Source organism: Vicugna pacos, chromosome 14 (assembly GCF_048564905.1).
Source record: "Vicugna pacos chromosome 14, VicPac4, whole genome shotgun sequence".
In the NCBI taxonomy this organism is placed as follows: domain Eukaryota; kingdom Metazoa; phylum Chordata; class Mammalia; order Artiodactyla; family Camelidae; genus Vicugna; species Vicugna pacos.
This window is the reverse complement of record NC_133000.1, coordinates 34497823-34516327: the sequence shown is the minus strand read 5'-3', so window position 1 is coordinate 34516327 and position 18505 is coordinate 34497823. Positions and strand designations below refer to the sequence as shown.

Below are 18505 nucleotides of genomic sequence, written 5' to 3'. Positions count from 1 at the left end.
ATGAACAGATGTGCAGTTCAAATGCTATTACTTGAAATAAGAGTAACCTAGAAACATTTCTCTAACAATACAGGATGAGGGAGGAGGATTGGCTGAGCTGCTTGCAGTGGGGAGTCTTAGTTGACTCCCTCACCGTGACTCCTGCCAATATCCACCCCAGCCGTGCACGGTAGTCCTGCCGAAGCAAGCAAGCACTTTGCTCAGAAACACACTGAATTTCCTTGTGCCTCTCTTTGTTGGATTTTTTTGAAAGCACATTTTGCCCTTTGCTTAAATGCCATCCATGCTAGTCACCTCTTACACTCATTTTTCTGGCCTCGTCAATAAATAGCTGCTGAATGGATGAACAGAATGTAGTATCTCCATGTAGTGGAACATTATTCACATGTAAGAGTGAATAAAAAAGACAAAAAAGAAGAGGAAAATGAAAAATGCCACCTGTTTTGGGAAGTCCACTTTGACTGTTCAACCCACACTTTTCCCTTTGAAATCCAATCACTTATGCTCCACTCTACTCTTTTTGATAGTACTTACCACCTTCTAATAATCTTTAAAGTTTTCAAAAAAAAAAAAGAAAGAGATGCTGATACCACTTCAAAATATACAAGACTTGATAGCATGTTAATTGAAAGGAAGCAGAAACAAATGGCCACATATTGTTGATTTCAGTGATATGAAAAGCCCAGAATAGGCACATGCAGAGGCAGAGAGCAGGTGATGGTTGGAAGGAGCTGGTTGGAGGGGGATTAGGGAGTGACTGCTAGTGATAGGGGGATTCTTTTGGGCTGGTGAAGTGTTCTGGATATAGAAGGTGATTAGGGCTGCACAACCGTGAGTGTGCAGAAGACTGCTAAGCACTGTCTCTGGGAGTGCCTGTTGTCGGGGCATCTTTATTTTTTTCTCATCCTGCAATGTGAATAACCATCTTCTGCTGTGGCCGTTCTATTCCTGTGAGTGGTGCAGGTCAGAGACTTTGTAGAGTCATGTTTCTTTTTTCCCCCTGGCTGAGTGTAGGCAAAAAAGATTTAAGCCTGAGAAAGTGCTCCATCTGCAGAAATGTCTTTTAGATTTGCATGGTGTAAAAATCTTGAGATCTTTTAATCGTTGAGGCCAGTCTGTGGGGGGAAATACCCCGTGAAGCCTGGGTGAGCCGGGGAAGAGCCGCGCTTCTCTCCCAGACACGGGTGGGGATTCCACCCCCGTTCAGGCAGTGAAGGGCCCAGACCCGTGAGCAGAGTTGACAATTGTGAATATTTACGTGTATCCGCTGCTTCATCTTGGATATTAATTTCAAGCTGAGTCAGTTTGTGGCGGCAGCCTCATCCTACATCAGGAATTTATAGTATCTGCTCTTTGAGGTGAAGACCTGACAGACTTGATTATTTAACAGTCTGCCTTGAATTGATATCTCAGATTCCTTTGTCAAAAGCAAACAGCAGAAATACAGACGTCCTTTAATGCCAATGTGACCTGGAATGGGTTTAGTCTCTGTGCCTCAGTGGCCTTATCTGTGAGTGGGGAAGATGATAACAGTGCTTCCCTCAGAGGAGCTGGTGAGGGGAGAGTGAGAAGCACAAATGGAGGACTTACAAAAGATGCTCTTGAATGACCGAATTTAGTGCTCTCAGCCTGGTGAGGCCTGAGGGGCAGAGATGTCAGAACAGAGCAGTCCTAGCCGGAGCTCGATCCGTGATGGCAGCTGTTATGATCAGTATCACCACTGTGCGTTATCAGGTAATTTTAAGACTTGGTAATATGAATTCTTGAATAATGTTAAAGGACTAGACATCTCAGATCCAGTTTACATAGTCCTCAAGATTTCTTCTGAGAAATGGATGGTTTCTTCCCCATCTTAAATCTGAGATGAGTCTCTAAAAAATTCTGTATTCCTCCATCTTTTTGCTTTAATTTTCCATTTCCTAAAAAACAATGTTTTTAAATGGAGTTAATGGGGACTGAACTGAGTGCCTCATGCATGCTAAGCACATACTCTCCCAAATGAGGTATAATCTCCTCCGTGATTTTTTTTAAAATTTACTTTCTTAGTTTACAGAGGTAAGAGGCCTCTAATTCTTTTTCTGGAGACTTGTCCATGAACCTGTAAATCTATAATTAATGGACAAAATTTGGTTTATTAAAAAATCATTAGAATATTCTGCAATTCATCCAAAAGGAAATGCTCATTGACTTAAAATATTTCTCCTTTAAGGTGATTTCTCCTGTTTGGTCTGGCTTAATTTGTTAACAGCCATCCTCATCATCATAATGACCAAACTCTCTGTGAGTGGACACCTACCTAAGGCTAAAATGCTTTCCTCATGTTTTACTTCATAGCAGGTGTTTGATTGTAGGTATCAGTGTCTCCTTTTTTGCAGCTGAGGGATTGAGAGATGGGGCAGCTTGTCCCAAATTACACGCAGCAGGCTGTGGCTAGCTCGGTGCTGGAACCCAGGCTGCACAGAATGCATTCTTAATTGCTCCTCTTATCAGCCTCCCGTTAAGTGGTTACCCGAACACCTGTGACTCCATAAATGGTCGAGTTTAGTGATCTCAGACTGATGAGGCCTTGAAAGGATAGACACCATTGAGAAGTTGAGACAGAGTGACAGAAATTAAAATTGTTCATTTTCACAAATTTTTAATTCTCAGGTAATTACATAAAAAGTTATTTTTTTATTTTAGTGCTCTGTAAGCACTAAAAACAAAACATTAAAAATAATTATAGTGCAAAAGAGAAGTGAGCTCTTAAAGTCTAACCACTGCTAATGATGTTGCTTGTTTTTCTCTTGTGGCCCTTTTTGACAGAAATACTTACAAAGACTGAATTGGTTTTATGTAGTTTTAATATGGAAGAAAAGATTGTCAGTGAATATTGTAAGAAAAGTCTTTACTCTTTTCTTTCCTGTTGATGAATATGTACGTTATTTTCATGGCTTAAGTACATTTCCTCACTTGTGAAATTTGAGTAATATCGTTTAATTTGTCTGACTGTGAGAGGTAGATGCCTTGTATACAAAGAACCCAAGAGGTGCTGAATAAAAGTGTGCTGTCACAATGACAGATATTTTAGAAAGATCAACTCTGAATACTAAAGAGTGTCGCTTATTTCTGATACATATTCAATATGTATTTTATGATATATTTGAATATGGTTTAAAGTAACAAGGATTCATTTTTTTTTTGGTGTAGTATGAAGTTTTAATGAAATCTGTATCATTCTAGTGAGACAGGGACTAGTTAAATTGCCTTAATCAGATGACCTTGAAGATTATTTACACAGAATACGTATTGTTACAAATCAGAATTTATGTTGCCGTGTAACCATCCACTCAGACATTTAAATTCGTGGGATTCTGACCAGATCCGTTAAGTTTAGTAAAATCCATATTGATCATTTTCAGGGAATAAGCTCCTCTATTTTGTGATTAAAGAAAATTTTGATTTTTTTCTACATTCTTAACAGGTTTAAAATATCAAAACATTGATTTGACATGTCACTTTTTTAATAGAGAGAATAAAGCTCATGCTGTTTTATTATGTAAATAAATGTTTTTGTATGGCAATAAAATTGTATGATATCCTGGCTCTTTTAGTATTTTGCAAGATACTTAGATAACCTACTGTTGGAAAAATACAAACGTGAATTTTATGAATATAGGCCTAGTACAGATCTGTTGGTTTTTGCTACAGTGCAAGACATGAGGCATAGGAGAGCTTTGCTGCTGATTGCCAGGAGGACAGATCCCATGTCTCAGTTTCCCCTCCTGTAAAATGAAGTGGCTGAACTGGATTCTTTCCTCTTCTAAGATGAGTTTCCATGAGCCTATGTCTTCTGTTTATATTCAGGAGTATTAGCAATATCAGATTAAATACTGAATATCCCTCCTTTCCCCCGAATCAAAGTGCAGCATGTGCTACATAAGTTTTATTTATCTGATTCTCGTTACTGATCCTACAGGCAATTTTTGTGTTGCATCTTTCCCGGTAACCTGGAAGGTCATTTTAGCCATAGGTGGCACTGTTGCACCTTCTTACAGTCTTAACTTTCCTGTTTGTAAAAGAAGGCTTAAACAACGTTATTTTATTTTGATTACTTTACTTAATGCTTCAGAATCGCCCAATGTCCATTATGTCTGTCTAACTGGAAAAGTTATTCTGCTTATATCTTAGATTTATTCTGTCATCTCACTGTGAACATTTCAGACTTGCTGTGCAAACAATAGCAAAATCGGGCTTTTCTTCTAGTGTTAGAAACCAGTGAGCCGGGATTTTATAAAACAGCTAGAAGCGGCATCTGGAGGACCTTAAAGGTGAAAAGTATATTGAGTTCCCTGAGTTTTGACCCCGCCGCTGTGTGTTAATTGGTGGTAGGAGATTTGGTACATATACGAAGGGGTGTAGTTTTTGATATGGTTTGACTGCACGCGCTGCCACTGAGCCACTTGAGCCTGAGTCAGTTCGTTTTGAGATTTTCCCTCATCTGTGAGATGGGGACATTCATTTCTGATTTGTAGAATTGGGAGAATTAGAAATTATGTGCAGTGTTTACCACAGTGTGTATGTCAAGAGGGCTCTTAAACTTTAGCTGCTGTTTTGTGTGAAGCCATCATTTGAGAGTCTTTGGCAATTACTAAGAAACAGGAAAATAAGAAGAGATGGTTTTATGATGAAAGATATATGAGGAGGTTCCATAGTTCCTATACCCATAATTTAGCATCAGCAGAGTCAGAACTGTTACACAGTCGCCCTAAACCAACGTTAAGCCACAGGATTATTTGTTACTTCATATATTTTGGGGTTTAAGGAGACCCAATACTTATACACATGTTGTCTCCAGCAGCCTACTGAGAGATGACACAAAAGAGTAGACAGGCAATAAATGTCTTCTTTGTTACTGATGAAGCCACATTCTCCATGAACTTCAAGGCTGTGGGAAAATGCGTGTCATGATACTGTGTTCCAGAAATACAGAATCACCCTGTCCCATGTAGCTCTGGGCCACAGCGAGCCTTTCCTTGAGAAGACCTGCCCTTTCATGCACAGGGCTTTCCTGCCATGGAGCTGAGCATCCCGTGTGCTTCCCAATGGTGACCAACACTGGAGTGAAAGGAAGGGTTTCACATGCCCCACTTGTCTCCCCGGACTCACACCTCACTCTGTTAGTGTAATGAGTGCTAACTGTGGGCCAGGGGGCCAGGAGTGTGAAGGGAGAAGCACCCTCCATGGCCCAGAGGAGTGGTTAGGAGACATCCACTCCCTCAGTTTAAACAGGTGGTTGGATGGAACATAAGGGTGCTCCCCAAGAGTGTATAAAAGGAGAAATAAGGATGTTATTTGGGACTTAGGCTAGCCAGGAAACACATAAGATGATTAGAGGGGAGACTTGTAAAACAATTTGATATTAAGTTGACATTTGTTGAACACCCAAAATGTGCTACATTCTTTTCAGAGAGGTTTACAGAAATGAATCCTTCAATCTTCTCAACAAGCGAGTAAGGAAGGTTTGATTGTTATCCCAGTTTTACAGTGTGGAAATTGAGGCACACAGAGGGTAAGTAAGTTGGCAAAATCACAGAACTAGTAATTGGCAGAGCTGGTATTTAAACCCTGGCTGTCTGGTTTTGAGGTTCCCAGAGATGGGCTTTGGGTGTTTAGCGTTATCGGCATCCCTGAATCTTTGTACCTCTGTGCATCAGTTAGCCTAGAAAGGACAGGGAAAGGAGTGTTACACAGGAGCTCATAGTCATGTCTTGGCCACTGTCCACGGAGAGTGCACCGTGATTGGCGTTAATTGACTTCTGGGCAGTAGATCTGTTCGTATAATAGAAATATTGAATTAATCTAGAAACCCTTCCTGCTCCGTTTCTGTCCATGCTTGCCATGTGACTGCCTGCCCGTGATTGGGCCGTGGAGGAGAAAATGTACTCATGGTTGAACTCTGATATTTCAGTCTGGTTCATAGATTCACGTCTTCTGTTACATTAATAAGCTAAGTTTCTGGTTTTCTTGCATCAGTGTCTCATGAGTTTGGTTAATGTGAAACCAGTCCATGGGAGCCCAGGGGTGATGACGGTATAATTTCTGAGCACGCTGTGGCACTTCTACCCGTGCAGACGTGGCTGAAGTATGTCCACCTTCCTCACTGATTTTCCCCAACAGCAGGGTCCTCTCCCACCCCTGGATGTGAGGTTGGGAGCTCTCTGAGTAGGCCAGTCAGATCCCGAGTCCACCAATCAGAAAATGATGAAGTACCTGGAAGTGGGTTTAATAGAAGACAAGGGCTTCCAGGTAGTCAGATGGGCTGTTCGAGTCCATTTGGTGAAAAGCTATCCAGTGTCTGTGGTTGAGCTGCTTCTTTGCTGTTGAAAATTCTGGAGTAGATGAAGGGATTTTAAAAAGCAGAAAGGAATGATTTCAGGTGGTACGTCCACACTGGTGAGAAGTGATGGATGACCGCCACTGTGAAGCATAGACAGAGTCTTACAAACTTCATAAAACAGCTTTAAAAGCTCTGCCATCTGAGTGCACTTCATATGGGGTCCAGATCATCACTGGTCGCACTGTGAGGGCAAGTAACTGATAATGGCAGAAAGGACACGGAGGCATCAAAAAGGTCTCAGTCACTTTCCCTGTTTAAAGGATGCAGCACAGTGTAATATATTTTAGCTGGTTTTTCACTGAAAAGTTTTTAGTGTTTTCTGGGGCTCCCCAGTGCCCCAAGGTTCCATGCAGCTGGGTGTCCCCTCAGTGCAGCTCTGTCATCGCTTGCCCTGGGCTGACGCTGTGTCACGGGGAGCAGGACGGTCCGCGTCCCCGGCTCCTCCGAGCTCCGTCTCCTCATCCGCAGAGCCGGGTTTCTCATCCGTGTCTACTTAGTAGGGTTGCTGAGAATCACACGTGATGCTTCAGGTGTGACTTGTGGTTGTCTCTGTGATTGGCATATAGTTAATATTTGATAGAAACACTTGTTTTTGTAGTATAATTGTAGCACCTAGATTGCAGTGGTTTTTAGTCTGCATTTTTTATAACTTTATTCTTATTTTTAAATATGCACTTATTTTTATTTATTTTTTTTGGAGGTACTGGGGACTGAAGCCAGGACATTGTGCATGCTAAGCAGGTGCTCTACAACTGAGTAATACATACCCTCCTTTTCTGTACTTGAAAGTAAATATTGCTATACACAAAATAGCTCTTAAACACCATCATGGGACCTAGTCACTGTATAGACAATTGAACACGTATACTATTTCAATAGGAATAAATGTTTTTGAGACATACATTTCTGAATCTGTTAATGTGCTTAAAAACGATCATAGGTAGTGATAAACACGAATCTTTGATCCAGTACTTCTTAGAGTCTGTTTTGCCATCAAGGAAAATTACATTCTACAGAGAAGGCTAATTGGGTCTCTTTGATATTTGGATGGTTTAGCAGATGATGAAGGCTTTCAAAAGCTGACAGTTTTGTATTTTAAAGTAACTACAAAGTTACCTTCTACAAGTTGTAAGTACTAAGCTTGTGAAGTGCCCAGTAATCCAGGGGGTATGTGTCTGTGTCTGTGTCTGTGTCTGTGTGAACGTTGGTGTGTGTGATTTCAGGAAGGTAGAAAGAAATTCCATATAGACTTCTGATACCTTTCTCCTCCATTTCAAGGTGTTGGCATATATTTACACTAACAAATTGATATTCAGTTGTCATTTGGCATATTGGGAATAAGACTTTCTCATACTTGTTTCAGAAGGGTTAGGGAGCATGAGCTTAGGAAATGGGAGGAGATAGAGGCAGGGAGGTTCTTTAAACTTTGTGCAGAATTAGAAACAGTAAATTTTCTCTTTTCTTCTAAAGCAAACTGGCACTGAATTGTAACATACTATTACTCAGAACTGCTTTTCTAATCAGATACATGTACCTCAGATTTTTAAAGGCAACATGAATGATGAAATGTGTTTTAGCAGTTATTTTTAAAAGTAGTCTCTTTTCAAGTAAAGGGCTATAGCCTGTTCTTTCTTCCAGCAGTACAAGAAATTCTCATTGTTCTGTTGAAATGATCTATGTGCTTACGTTCTTTTTTTTTTCTTTAAGTGCTTTTTTCATTGTGGTTTGAATGAATGTTTAAAATTTCTGGATTTTGATCTTTAGAACATGCTGATTTATCAGAACTGTTAAAAACCTGATTGTTCACTGCTCCTTGTTTGGTGGGGCACCCTATTGATTTCTGTTGTCTGTTAAAGAGTGAAATTCTTCCTCTAGCCTGCAGATCATTAAGTGAATGGTTTGCAGTGTGCCTTTAAAATTATTTGTATGCATTGAGCATGTTTGTCCAGTGAATTTTAAATTGACTCATTGTAATGACTTTGATTTGATTCTGTGGCTTTTGCTCCTCTCCACAAGAATTTGAATTCTCTGTTGCATTTTGTATACGTGTTCTTAACAGGGGAAGAAATTTTGCATTTTTTACAGAGGTGGGTTTTCCTATCCCCTCTGAATGCCTTCTAAAATTGATACAATAAAAATCAGTTATTGCAGTGCATAATTATTTCATAAATTATTTTTTGGCATAATCAGAAACAATGACCAAGAATGATAATAAAAAATACGAAAACCTTCCTTCCTTTGAAGAATAGAAATCAGTAGTCAGGCTCCCGCATGCTTTGTGCCTGACACACTTACTCTCATGTCATTGTGTATCATGATTCGGAGATGGTATTGTTTCAGGTTTATAGATTTTTGTTTTAACATTTGTGTTGAATTCTTTCTCCAGGCTGATTTTTCCTGTTGGGTTTGTGGAAAGAGTAGAAGGGAAACAAATACTTTGTTTTGTTTTCAGGAGGCCTGAGTTGATGGGAAAAGAGTTGAGGGTGGGCTGAGGAAACGAGTGACACTCCCTCTCCTCCTGGCTGAAATTGATAAACAAGGAAATCAAATAAGTGTATCGATATTTGACCAAAAGAAGTTAACGAGCCCAAACTGGCTAGAAATGCACAATGGAAATTACTGAATTCAGCTTCAGAATGAGGTGCTTTACCAAGTAGAAGCAGCTTAGAGCAATCAGAAAATCAGTAATATGATGAGATATAAATGGAATATTATATATTTTATTGCTGAAACTTTTCTACGTTAAGCTGTGTAGAGCTAAAATTAAGTTTCAAGCACCAGGAGTTAAGAGAGTGAGTGGTACTGTAGGATCGTTATTCACGGATGTGCCTAGACACTGATAGAGTGGCTGAAGATGGCAGGAAAAGAACCACATCCAGGATTTTCATCCTAGGGTGTCCTCCATAATGGTTCCATGTGGAAGCAGATGATTGGGTTAACAAATTGTAACACACCCCAGTCGCCTCTGAATTTTAAGAAGAAAAAATATGCTTTGATACTGCTTTACAAGCAAGTTCCTGTGCATCCTCACTGCAGACTCCTTGCCTTAAAAAGCAGAGACAATGCTTTGCTTGTGTAGTTGAGGTTTTAGATAGCACTCTGCTGGTTGTAAAGCAAGGACCGAGACCCTCAGCTATAAACGCTGGGCTTGTGTGTTGTTAGATAGTGTATTATCCCCAAAACAAGGACCTGGCTGGTCTGGTGGTCTGCTTTTTAATGAACATATCTAAAAATGTATCTTGTTCCCCTCACCCCATGACTTCCCTAAAGATACACTAATCCTTTGTACTCATTGTGTATTCTACAATCTCTGCCTCATCCTGTCTTTCCCGAATTTCCTCCTTACTATCTCACAACTGTTAACGAAGTTTTCCTTTGATTATACCCTATAAATATGGGAGCATTTGAGAGGCTCATGGAGATGGCTCCCTACTCCCTCTCGATTTCTTGACTTTTTCCACAGAGTCTTGAATAATCATTCCGTGTCAGTAAGACTTCTGCCAGCCAGAACCCACAGTTCCAGGTGAGAAGGATGCAGGCTTTATCTCTCCTACCGGAGGCAGAGACAGAAGAGAATTGAGATATGCTCCCCCGTGATCCCTTCCTGCCCCAGGTCTACTGCAGTTCACCTGCAGCCTTCTGGCCTCTGCTCAGAGGGCCTCTGTCCCAGGACTGACCTCAGCGTTTTCTTCCCTTGTCAATATTTCCTGTGCCTTTCAGAACTTGGTCTCTTCTCTGCAATTCAAACCTGGCAGATGTGATGGTGGTCAGCGTGCTGGTGGGCAGTCCTTTGGGGACCCCCAGGAGCCATGCTGATTCTCCTGAGTCTCTCAATCGGGGTTACAGAACAGTCGAGCACCGAAGGAAGACCATTCTCGAGAGGTCAACAGAGCATTTCATCACTTTCATTTTATTTTTCAATTTTTGGTGGAGAAATTATTTGTAGCGAACTGTTCCAGATATTCGCTGCCTGCTTTCCTCATCACCATTCCTTGTTGTCTCTGGTGCTAGTTTTATAAACCAGGATTCTTCTCTGGTCATTTCTGGCAGCTGGGCTTGCCGAATCCTTGATCTGTATTTGAAACAGAATGCTTCCTCGTGATGTCAAGGTGATTTTCCTATTTCTGAATATTTCGTGTACACTCAGCAATTGTTTCAAGTGAAATGCTCTTGTCCAATTTCGGTTAACTCACATTTGCTAATCTCCTGCTTTCATGCTGAGAGCAGTTTCTTTTTCCTCTAATAAAAGTTAGCAATTTGCATTTACTATGGAAGATACTGGCCCAAGGTCCTTTTGTTCTTAAGAGTTTTAATACAATTCACCCATTAAAAAGTACAGCGGTTTTTACTCTATGCCCAGAATTGTGCATCCCATTCAATCTTAGAATATTTTCATCCCCCCAACAGGAAGCCCCGTACGCATAAACAGACATTCCCATCTTCCTCATCCTCCCCCAGCCCCAAGGAGCCACTTTTCTCTCTGTGGATTTGCCTGTGCTGGACATTTCATGTAAATCGAGTCACTTCATATAAGTGGAAACGTCTATTGTGACTGACTTCTTTCACACTGAGTAACGTTTTCAATGTTTGCTCATGTTGTGGCCTTAGTCACTGTTCTATGCTATGCTATTGCTGAATAACATTCCACTCTATGGCTGGGCCCCACTGTTTACCCATTCATCAGGTGATACGCATTTGGGTTGTTTCTGTTTTTGGCTGTGATGAGTAATGTCGCCGTGAACACTCATGTGGTATTATTTATGTGGATATTTGTTTTCAGTTCTCTTACGTGTGTGCCCAGGGAGCAGAATTGCTGGGTAAGTCAGAAATGAAATGTTCAACTCTCTGAGGCCCTGCCAGGCTGTTTTCCAAAGTGGCCACGCTGTGTTACATCCTCACCAGCAAGGGCTGCGTGCTCCACTTCCTCTGTGTCCTCTTTAGTGATTGTTACCCTTTTTTTTTTATTATACCCTATTGTAGTGAGTGTGAAGCGGTTTCTCCTAGTGGTTTTGACTTGATTTCCCTTACAGCTAATGCTATTGAACATCATTACATTGTGCTTTATGGACATTTGTATATTTTCCTTGAAAAATACCTTTTCAGATACTTTATTAACCTTTTAATTGAGTTGCCTTTTTATTGTTGAGTTGTAGGGTATTTTTTTTTTCATTTTGAGATACAAATTCCTTACCAGATAAGTGATTTGAAAAAATTTTCTCCTCTGTGTTGTTGTTTCACTTTCTGGATGGTGCCCTTTGAAGCAAAGTTTTAAATTTTGATGAACTGCAATTTGTCTCTGTTTTCTTTGTTTCTTGTGCTTTTGGGGTATTATTTAAACTCTGAGGTATTTTATTTAAGCTTTTATATATAAAATAACTTAATTCTTAGGACCATTATAGGAGATGGGTGCAGTTGTTGTCCCCAGTCTATGGATAGGAGACTGAGATGCAGAAAATTTCACTGAAATATCAGTGTCACATCTACCTAGTGCTGTGGGATTTCAGACCCTCATGTTTGTCCCCAGCATTTGTGATCTTCACCACCATGCTCCACTACTGCCTGGAATCGTTAATGAAAATGACTTTCATTTTTTGATTTCTTGTTTGCTTGTTTTCTCATTGGGGACCTCATCTCCTTATTTTCCTTTCGGATATCAGTGTAGATTTATTTTAGGTCTCATGTAGGCAGAAGCATTGCTATCAGTTAACTTCTTTATTACTCACTCTCCAGTGATGATTGTTGTTAGTTGACCTAACCAAGTCATGCTTAAGTCTTTCCTGCTAATGACACTAAAAACAGTCATGACTTATAGAATGCTCAAAGAAAGTACTTGATTGATTTTATTTTGCTACCCAATCAAACCAATCAAGTAAAAACCCCAGTGTTGACACAGACTATAAGCCCTCCAGAATAGGGTCACTGTCTTCCTTCTGTTTCATTTATTTGGTCACAGTGTCTGGATAGTGACTTGCTGTCCAGCAGTTTTGTGAGGATACGGTGCTCGTGAATCATTGTAAGGACAGAATTTTGACAACAGACTGTGTTGTTCATTTCACAAGGGAAAAGATAATATAGAAATACTGCTCAGATCTATTTCAAAATTAAGCTTGGAATTTTGAGAAGAATTCAAGAAACCATACAAAGCTCTTTTTCACTAATTTTAGATCTATCTTAGACACATATGGTTACATAGCAGAGTAACTTATCAAGTACATTTGACAATAGGAGTGTAATATTGATTATTTGTTTTAGTTGAAATATTCTACCTGGGATAAAGTAATCAGTGCCCATAAATGAACAAATATGTTTGTATTTCTATGCAACATGGGAGCAGAGTTCATGTTTCTATATAATATGTATGACTGTGTGTTTTAATCTGTCTGTCAGTGTTTTTATAGTTTTTCAGCAATGTTGTAACTTCAGAATTCTTCTAACATATTCACTCCCGATACTACTGCAGTTTGTACTGTGTATCCTATCTTATGCATGGGATTCCACTGTCCCCTCAGTGAGGAATTTCCTCTCCTATTGAGCTAGTAGCAGAGTTAAAGGAACAGTGATTTCAAGGCCTTTGCTCTCCACGTGTTCGCAGTTTCCTGTCAATCACGATTTTCCCTTTCTTGTGTTTTCATTGTGCAATTAGAATTTTTGAAAATAATTATTAATATGTTTCATCAGTCTCCCTAGAAACTTGATGTGTTTGTGCTTTTCAGTTTTGAATTTATGAAAATTGTAAATGCACACTTGTTTTTAAGTAGTCCTTTTTCACTAGATATTTGTTTACCTCTTTATAGTTAAAATAATTTTCCCCCAATGAATGAATCGGTGTGCATGTTTTAAAAGATACCTTACTTTTTATTTTTCTTATTCTAACAGGTATATTCGTTGTACAGAATTTAGAAAATAAGGATAAACACAATAATAACTTAAAAATGGCCTCTAATCTCACTTGTAGATACAGTTGTAAAGTTTGAAATTGAGAATTACAAGTCCTCTCACTTTGTTCTACTCTTTCAAGTACGTTTTGGTTACTGAGACCCTCGAATTCCCATATAAATTGTAGCAGAAGCTAGTCAGTTATTGCAGAGGAGCCCACTGGGATTGTGATCGAGACCACGTTGTATGTGTGCTTCACTCTGGGGAGCACTGCCATCCCAAGAATATTGTCATCTGATCCAGGAATTTGCGTGGTTTTTCTTTCCAGGTATTTAGGTCTTCTTTAATTTATTTCAGCAATGTGTATGGTTTACATAGTATTATTTTACTTTAATTTTTGCCTTTATACTGAGGACAACTGTGCAAGTTACCAGGATTAGAATTGTAATATAGCCCCACAACTTGCTGCCACCATGGACGCTGCGGTCTCTCTTTGCCCTTTGTAAAATCTCGCACAAAATAGGACCTAAGTAACTCTCTCTTGAAAGAATGATTATATGATTGCTGGATGATGCTTGAGAGTCCTTGTGATGATGTCTTTTTCCCAGACTTTCCCCTCTTCTTAAATATGCCCTTTCTCTTCCTTTCCTCCAGCCTGGGTTTCAGCCTGCCTGTGGCATTGATTTTCCTTGTCTGTGGACTCTTCCTTTCACTAGTTCATGATAATGTTACATGTCGGCTGTGGAAACTTGCTAGATGTCAAGAAAGAGCAAATCCATTGCATGCTAGTATTTTTAGAGTGTGTTATTGAATTATCAATTGAAATTAAATCAGGCTGACCCATTGAGCCATCCCCTGAGCTCTTTTCGCCTTCCTACAGGTGATACTGCTCTCGTTGCTGCATGTGCCCTTCCCCCAGACTTAGTTTTGGAGTTGAGTAAATCACCATCACTGGAGCCCTCTCTTTAAAAGATGAAGAGAACATTTGCTCCTTCTCCCTGCTTGGGGACTTGGATGAGATGAGGTAACAGATAAAGAATGGAGCCCCACCTCATTCTGACCACTGCTCTTTCTGTTCATTTCTCCAGGGGAAGAGTACAATTCAAAAATATAAAAATTGTGAGCTAATGAAATATACAAGACAACCGATCATTTATTAAATACCCTTTCATGCCAGAAACAAATGTATTATACACACAAAAAGCACATAAAGTACGGTAGTACTGTGGTTACAAACGTGGGCCGAGTTCGAGTCCGGGTCTGGAGTGACAAGTCCTGTGAGATGGAGAACTTGTAGGTTGGCTTAGCCTCTCCCGGACTTTTTTTCTGTCCTGCAGAGACAGGGCTCGCTAGTCATCCCTCCCCCGTAGAGGTGCTGTGGGTTGTAAATGACGCGCGTGGGCAGGCCGAGCACAGCTGCCCGTTCCTCGTAAGTGCAGGATAGCACAGCTTTTGCGGTGACGGCTTTATGATCGCACCTTGTAGACTCTCAGTGCTCCGAAGGGATGTCTTGCGGATTGGAGATGGGATTCTCACTTCTGTAAATACCCAAAGATTGTGTTATTGAGCCTTGCTGATATAAATCTATTCTTTAGAAAGTACATAATGTAGATATATTTTTCAAACATGCATGCTTTTTTTTCTTTTATTATTTATACTTCTACCCTCTCATCACGTGGTGTGACTTTTGATGGAATCCAGGAAACAGTCCTAAGCCACCTGCCTCTTCACACTTCTTCGTGATGGTTTTCTTCCTTGACTAGAAGAGGGTTTTGCATAGGAAATTTTGTTTGCTCCCCTTCTCTTGGAGTCTCCCTGTTTGTCTGCCCATCTCTCACCTGTCCATCTGTCCATTTCTCTACCCACTCATTCTTCTAACTTGTTCCGAGAAGCACTTCAGGCAGCGTACAGAAGAACAGATACCAAATAAACAGGTGAGAAAATGGGGCCAAGTTCACAAATTGAGGCTCAGGGTTGAGCCTGTGTGAGAGTTGCAGGCGTGAGACACACGCCTCTGCCTTGTGACTTATAAGATAGACAGCATCAATGTGCCTGAGGCTCCCAGCACACACAGGGAAGCAGGGTTTGTGGGAGATGCTCACTGGCTGTGAAATAAATAAGTGGCTTAGGAGAAGCCCAGCCTTTCCAACTACTAAGACTTAGGAGAATATTTTGAGTGTCTTCCAAAATCTGAGTATTTCATCTTTTCTTTTTCAGAGTTTTATGTATAGTTGGTTAACATTCTATAACTGGAAATTTCTCCAAAACTGCTGCTCACGTGAGTCCCATGACTCGGGAATGGGGTGGTTCTGCTCATTGACGGGTGTTGGCCAGAAACGGAAAATGACAGCCTCAAAGGAGCCTGGGATTTGTCAGTTATGTTTTGTCAGTGCTGTAGATTTCAGAAAATGCTTTTACCATTTCTCTCCATCTGAGGAAGCAGCATGCTCTCTTCCCAGCATCAGGAGCTCAGTGTCTCGGGATGGTGGGGGCTGACTGCACTGCCGTAAAGACAGCTGAGCTAGTCACTGCATGTGTGGTGCTTTCACATAGTTCATTTCATGTTTTTTAAAAGGTTTCAACAGGTAGTTAATTAACTGAGTTAATTAACATTTAATAAATATGAGGCTTTTTTGAAAAGACAGTTATAGGCAGAATATAAGTTGTGAACACTTTAAAAATGGCTTCATTACTGAAATTTCAGTAAGGAAGATTCAGTTTAACTTATTTACGCCTCTCTTTAAAAGTAACAAAGAAACAAGACAGAAAAAGCAGAGGATGATTTCTGTTCTTCCTCTCGGCTTGCAGGTGCCCTCACCTCCAGTGGCATCCATCCAGACACCAGCACTGACACTGGCCGTGCTCAGAAATGCCTCAGCCCTGAAGACACAACTGACAAATAGAAGGGAGCCGCGGCCTGTTATAGTGGGTGCTCTCACTTTGTGGGTCCTTATGTAACTGCGTGGGGTTATTCAGGATCGCCCTTTCTACACTGTGTGACGGTGCTGCGGTGTCTCCTAGTTATTTGTTTCTGTAACTACTCATGTATTTTTTCCAATGTGTGGTACTAGACATCTAAAAATGCATTTTTCAGATGAAAAATAATGTGTATTTAATATAAAAGTCTGAAAAAAGAGTCAAAAGGGTCTATCCTGGTCCCAGTACTCAGAGATAATAATTAACACTTTAACATCTATTTTCTGTTCTTTTCATCAGTGTGTATCAGCTCTGTCATAAAAACCAGCGAGCACTGTGTGCCTGTTTACTGTGTGGAGACCTCCATTTTACATTCGGCTTATTACACATTTTTCTACAATATTCTATCTCCCCTGACATGATTTTTAATGACCAGTATAGCATTCTGTTTTGTGGAGGCATCGTCCATTTTACTTTGTACTTAAGTAAACTTTTAAATTCCAAGTATACTTAATTGAAATTCTGAAAAGAGAACTGTGGTGGTACCGAAAGTCCCCTACTTCCCTTCCCCTTTTTTCCTGAGAGTAAAAGCTGCTGACAATGTGGAGTATATATTTCATGACCTTTATGCCTTTGTCATATATATATACATACATACATACACGTATATGAGAAATCTATGTATATGTGTGTGTATATATGCTTTATTGAAAAATAAGGCCATACTATATGTTTTCTGCAGCTCGGTTTATTCACTAACGTATATATCATAGACGTCCTCCCCCTCCAGACTCACCCGGTCCTTTCAGATAGAGTAAAGGGTTCCCCTGATGTGCAGGTTTGGTCTCTTGTGTAACGACACCTTTCGTGGGAGAGTACTGTGGACAAGGCCTTGGACCATGCCGAAACGCCGCAACTTTAGTGCCCACAGCTCGCCGTGATTTACCGCATCATTGTCTTGATGGTGAACACTTAAGTTTTCTCCATTTTTCACTGTCAGAAAGGGTGTTTGACTGGAATCCTTCTTGTACAAACATTCCTGTGATCTTGTATGAGTATTCCTTTAGCTAAGGTTTCTGGAAATTTAGTCCTTGGATGTGACAACTTCATACATCACAGGATCCTTTCAAGTGAATCTAGAAATTCCTTCTCCTGTGGGGAATGAAAAGATGTGGAATAAATTATGTAACCAATTCTATATCACTGGATATGATTTCACTTCAGCTTTTCTTCCCACCAATGTAAACAGTGCTGTGTAAATGTTCTGATGAGTACATCTTTTTGAACTGATTTTTTCTAAATGTAACGATTCCTAAAAGTGGAGTTCAGCCTGTGTGCACACACGTTTTTCAGAGTTTACATATCCATTGACATGTCATCCTCCAAAAGATCGCTCACAGTTTGTTGTCTCAAAGATGGACACTAGCTATAATATCTTTTAAACATATTTGCCAATATGACGAGCAAAATGATTTTCATTATTTTAGTTTGCACTTGATGACCAGTGAGGTTTTGAGCATTTTTCACTCATTAGCCATCTGACTTTTAAAAAGTGAATGATCCCTTTTGTCCTTTGCAAACATTTAAGTGGGGGAGCTTCTTGTTGCTTTGTGACAGCTCAATGTATATTATGAACATTAACACCTTGTCTTCATCAACATGTATCAGAGAGCTTTTACTTGTCATTTCTTGCCTTTCATTTTGTTCAGTAGGTTCATTACTGTTGTGGCCCAAAATAATCTTAAGATAGTAAATGTCTTCTTTTTGGGTTTTATTCTTAGAAATGCTTTCTTATAATGGTATAAATTTCTTCTGTAGGTTTTTTAATCTCTAAGATGGAGATGATAATGGTACTTGTTACAGTGAGGAGAAGCTGAATTGATATGAGCAAAGAGTTGTATTTGCTCTTATTAGTACTTTCTAATATTTACATCACTTTCTCTAATTTTTCTTGCGGTCATTTTGACTGGAATAGAATTTGTTTTTTCCAGGTATTCTCTGATTGTAACAAGACAATTATTAAATTCATACTTTGTTTTTTTAATTTGAAATCCCACCTGTAAAAAATACTTATGTACACTAGAGTCTCTTTTTGAGCTCATGATTTATTTCTGTCAATCTTACTTTCTTACTCTAGCACTATATCTTACATATTGTAAAAATTTATTTAATATATTACAGTGTGAATTTTTTGATTCTTTTTTCGATCCCTAAATTTCTTGGCTTGTATTATGACTTTTATTATTCCTGAAGAATTCTAATATAATTTTTTCAAGTTAAAAAAAAACAGATAAGTGTTGTCATGGGATTTTTTAGTAATTTTGAATTATCTTT

General features: G+C 39.7%; 1 protein-coding gene across 5 annotated transcripts in view; it reads left to right on the top strand.

Moving 5' to 3' along the window:
* Positions 1-18505, top strand: part of LOC140701240 (trafficking protein particle complex subunit 9-like) — a 241850-nt gene that overhangs the window by 201418 nt on the left and 21927 nt on the right. The window contains exons 1-3 of one of the 5 annotated variants that reach the window (XR_012080222.1): positions 13491-13583; positions 14136-14279; positions 16064-16160. The exons of 1 other annotated variant lie outside the window; for it this stretch is intronic. Coding sequence is in view for 1 of the 4 variants with exons in the window: in XM_072976664.1 (XP_072832765.1) it covers positions 16064-16180 (117 nt within the window). In the remaining 3 variants the exon portion in view is untranslated. Of the gene's footprint in view, positions 1-13490; positions 13584-14132; positions 14280-15472; positions 15534-16063; positions 16181-18505 lie in introns of those variants that run through there. 3 more of the 5 variants (XR_012080219.1, XR_012080223.1, XM_072976664.1) reach the window with 3 other exon arrangements.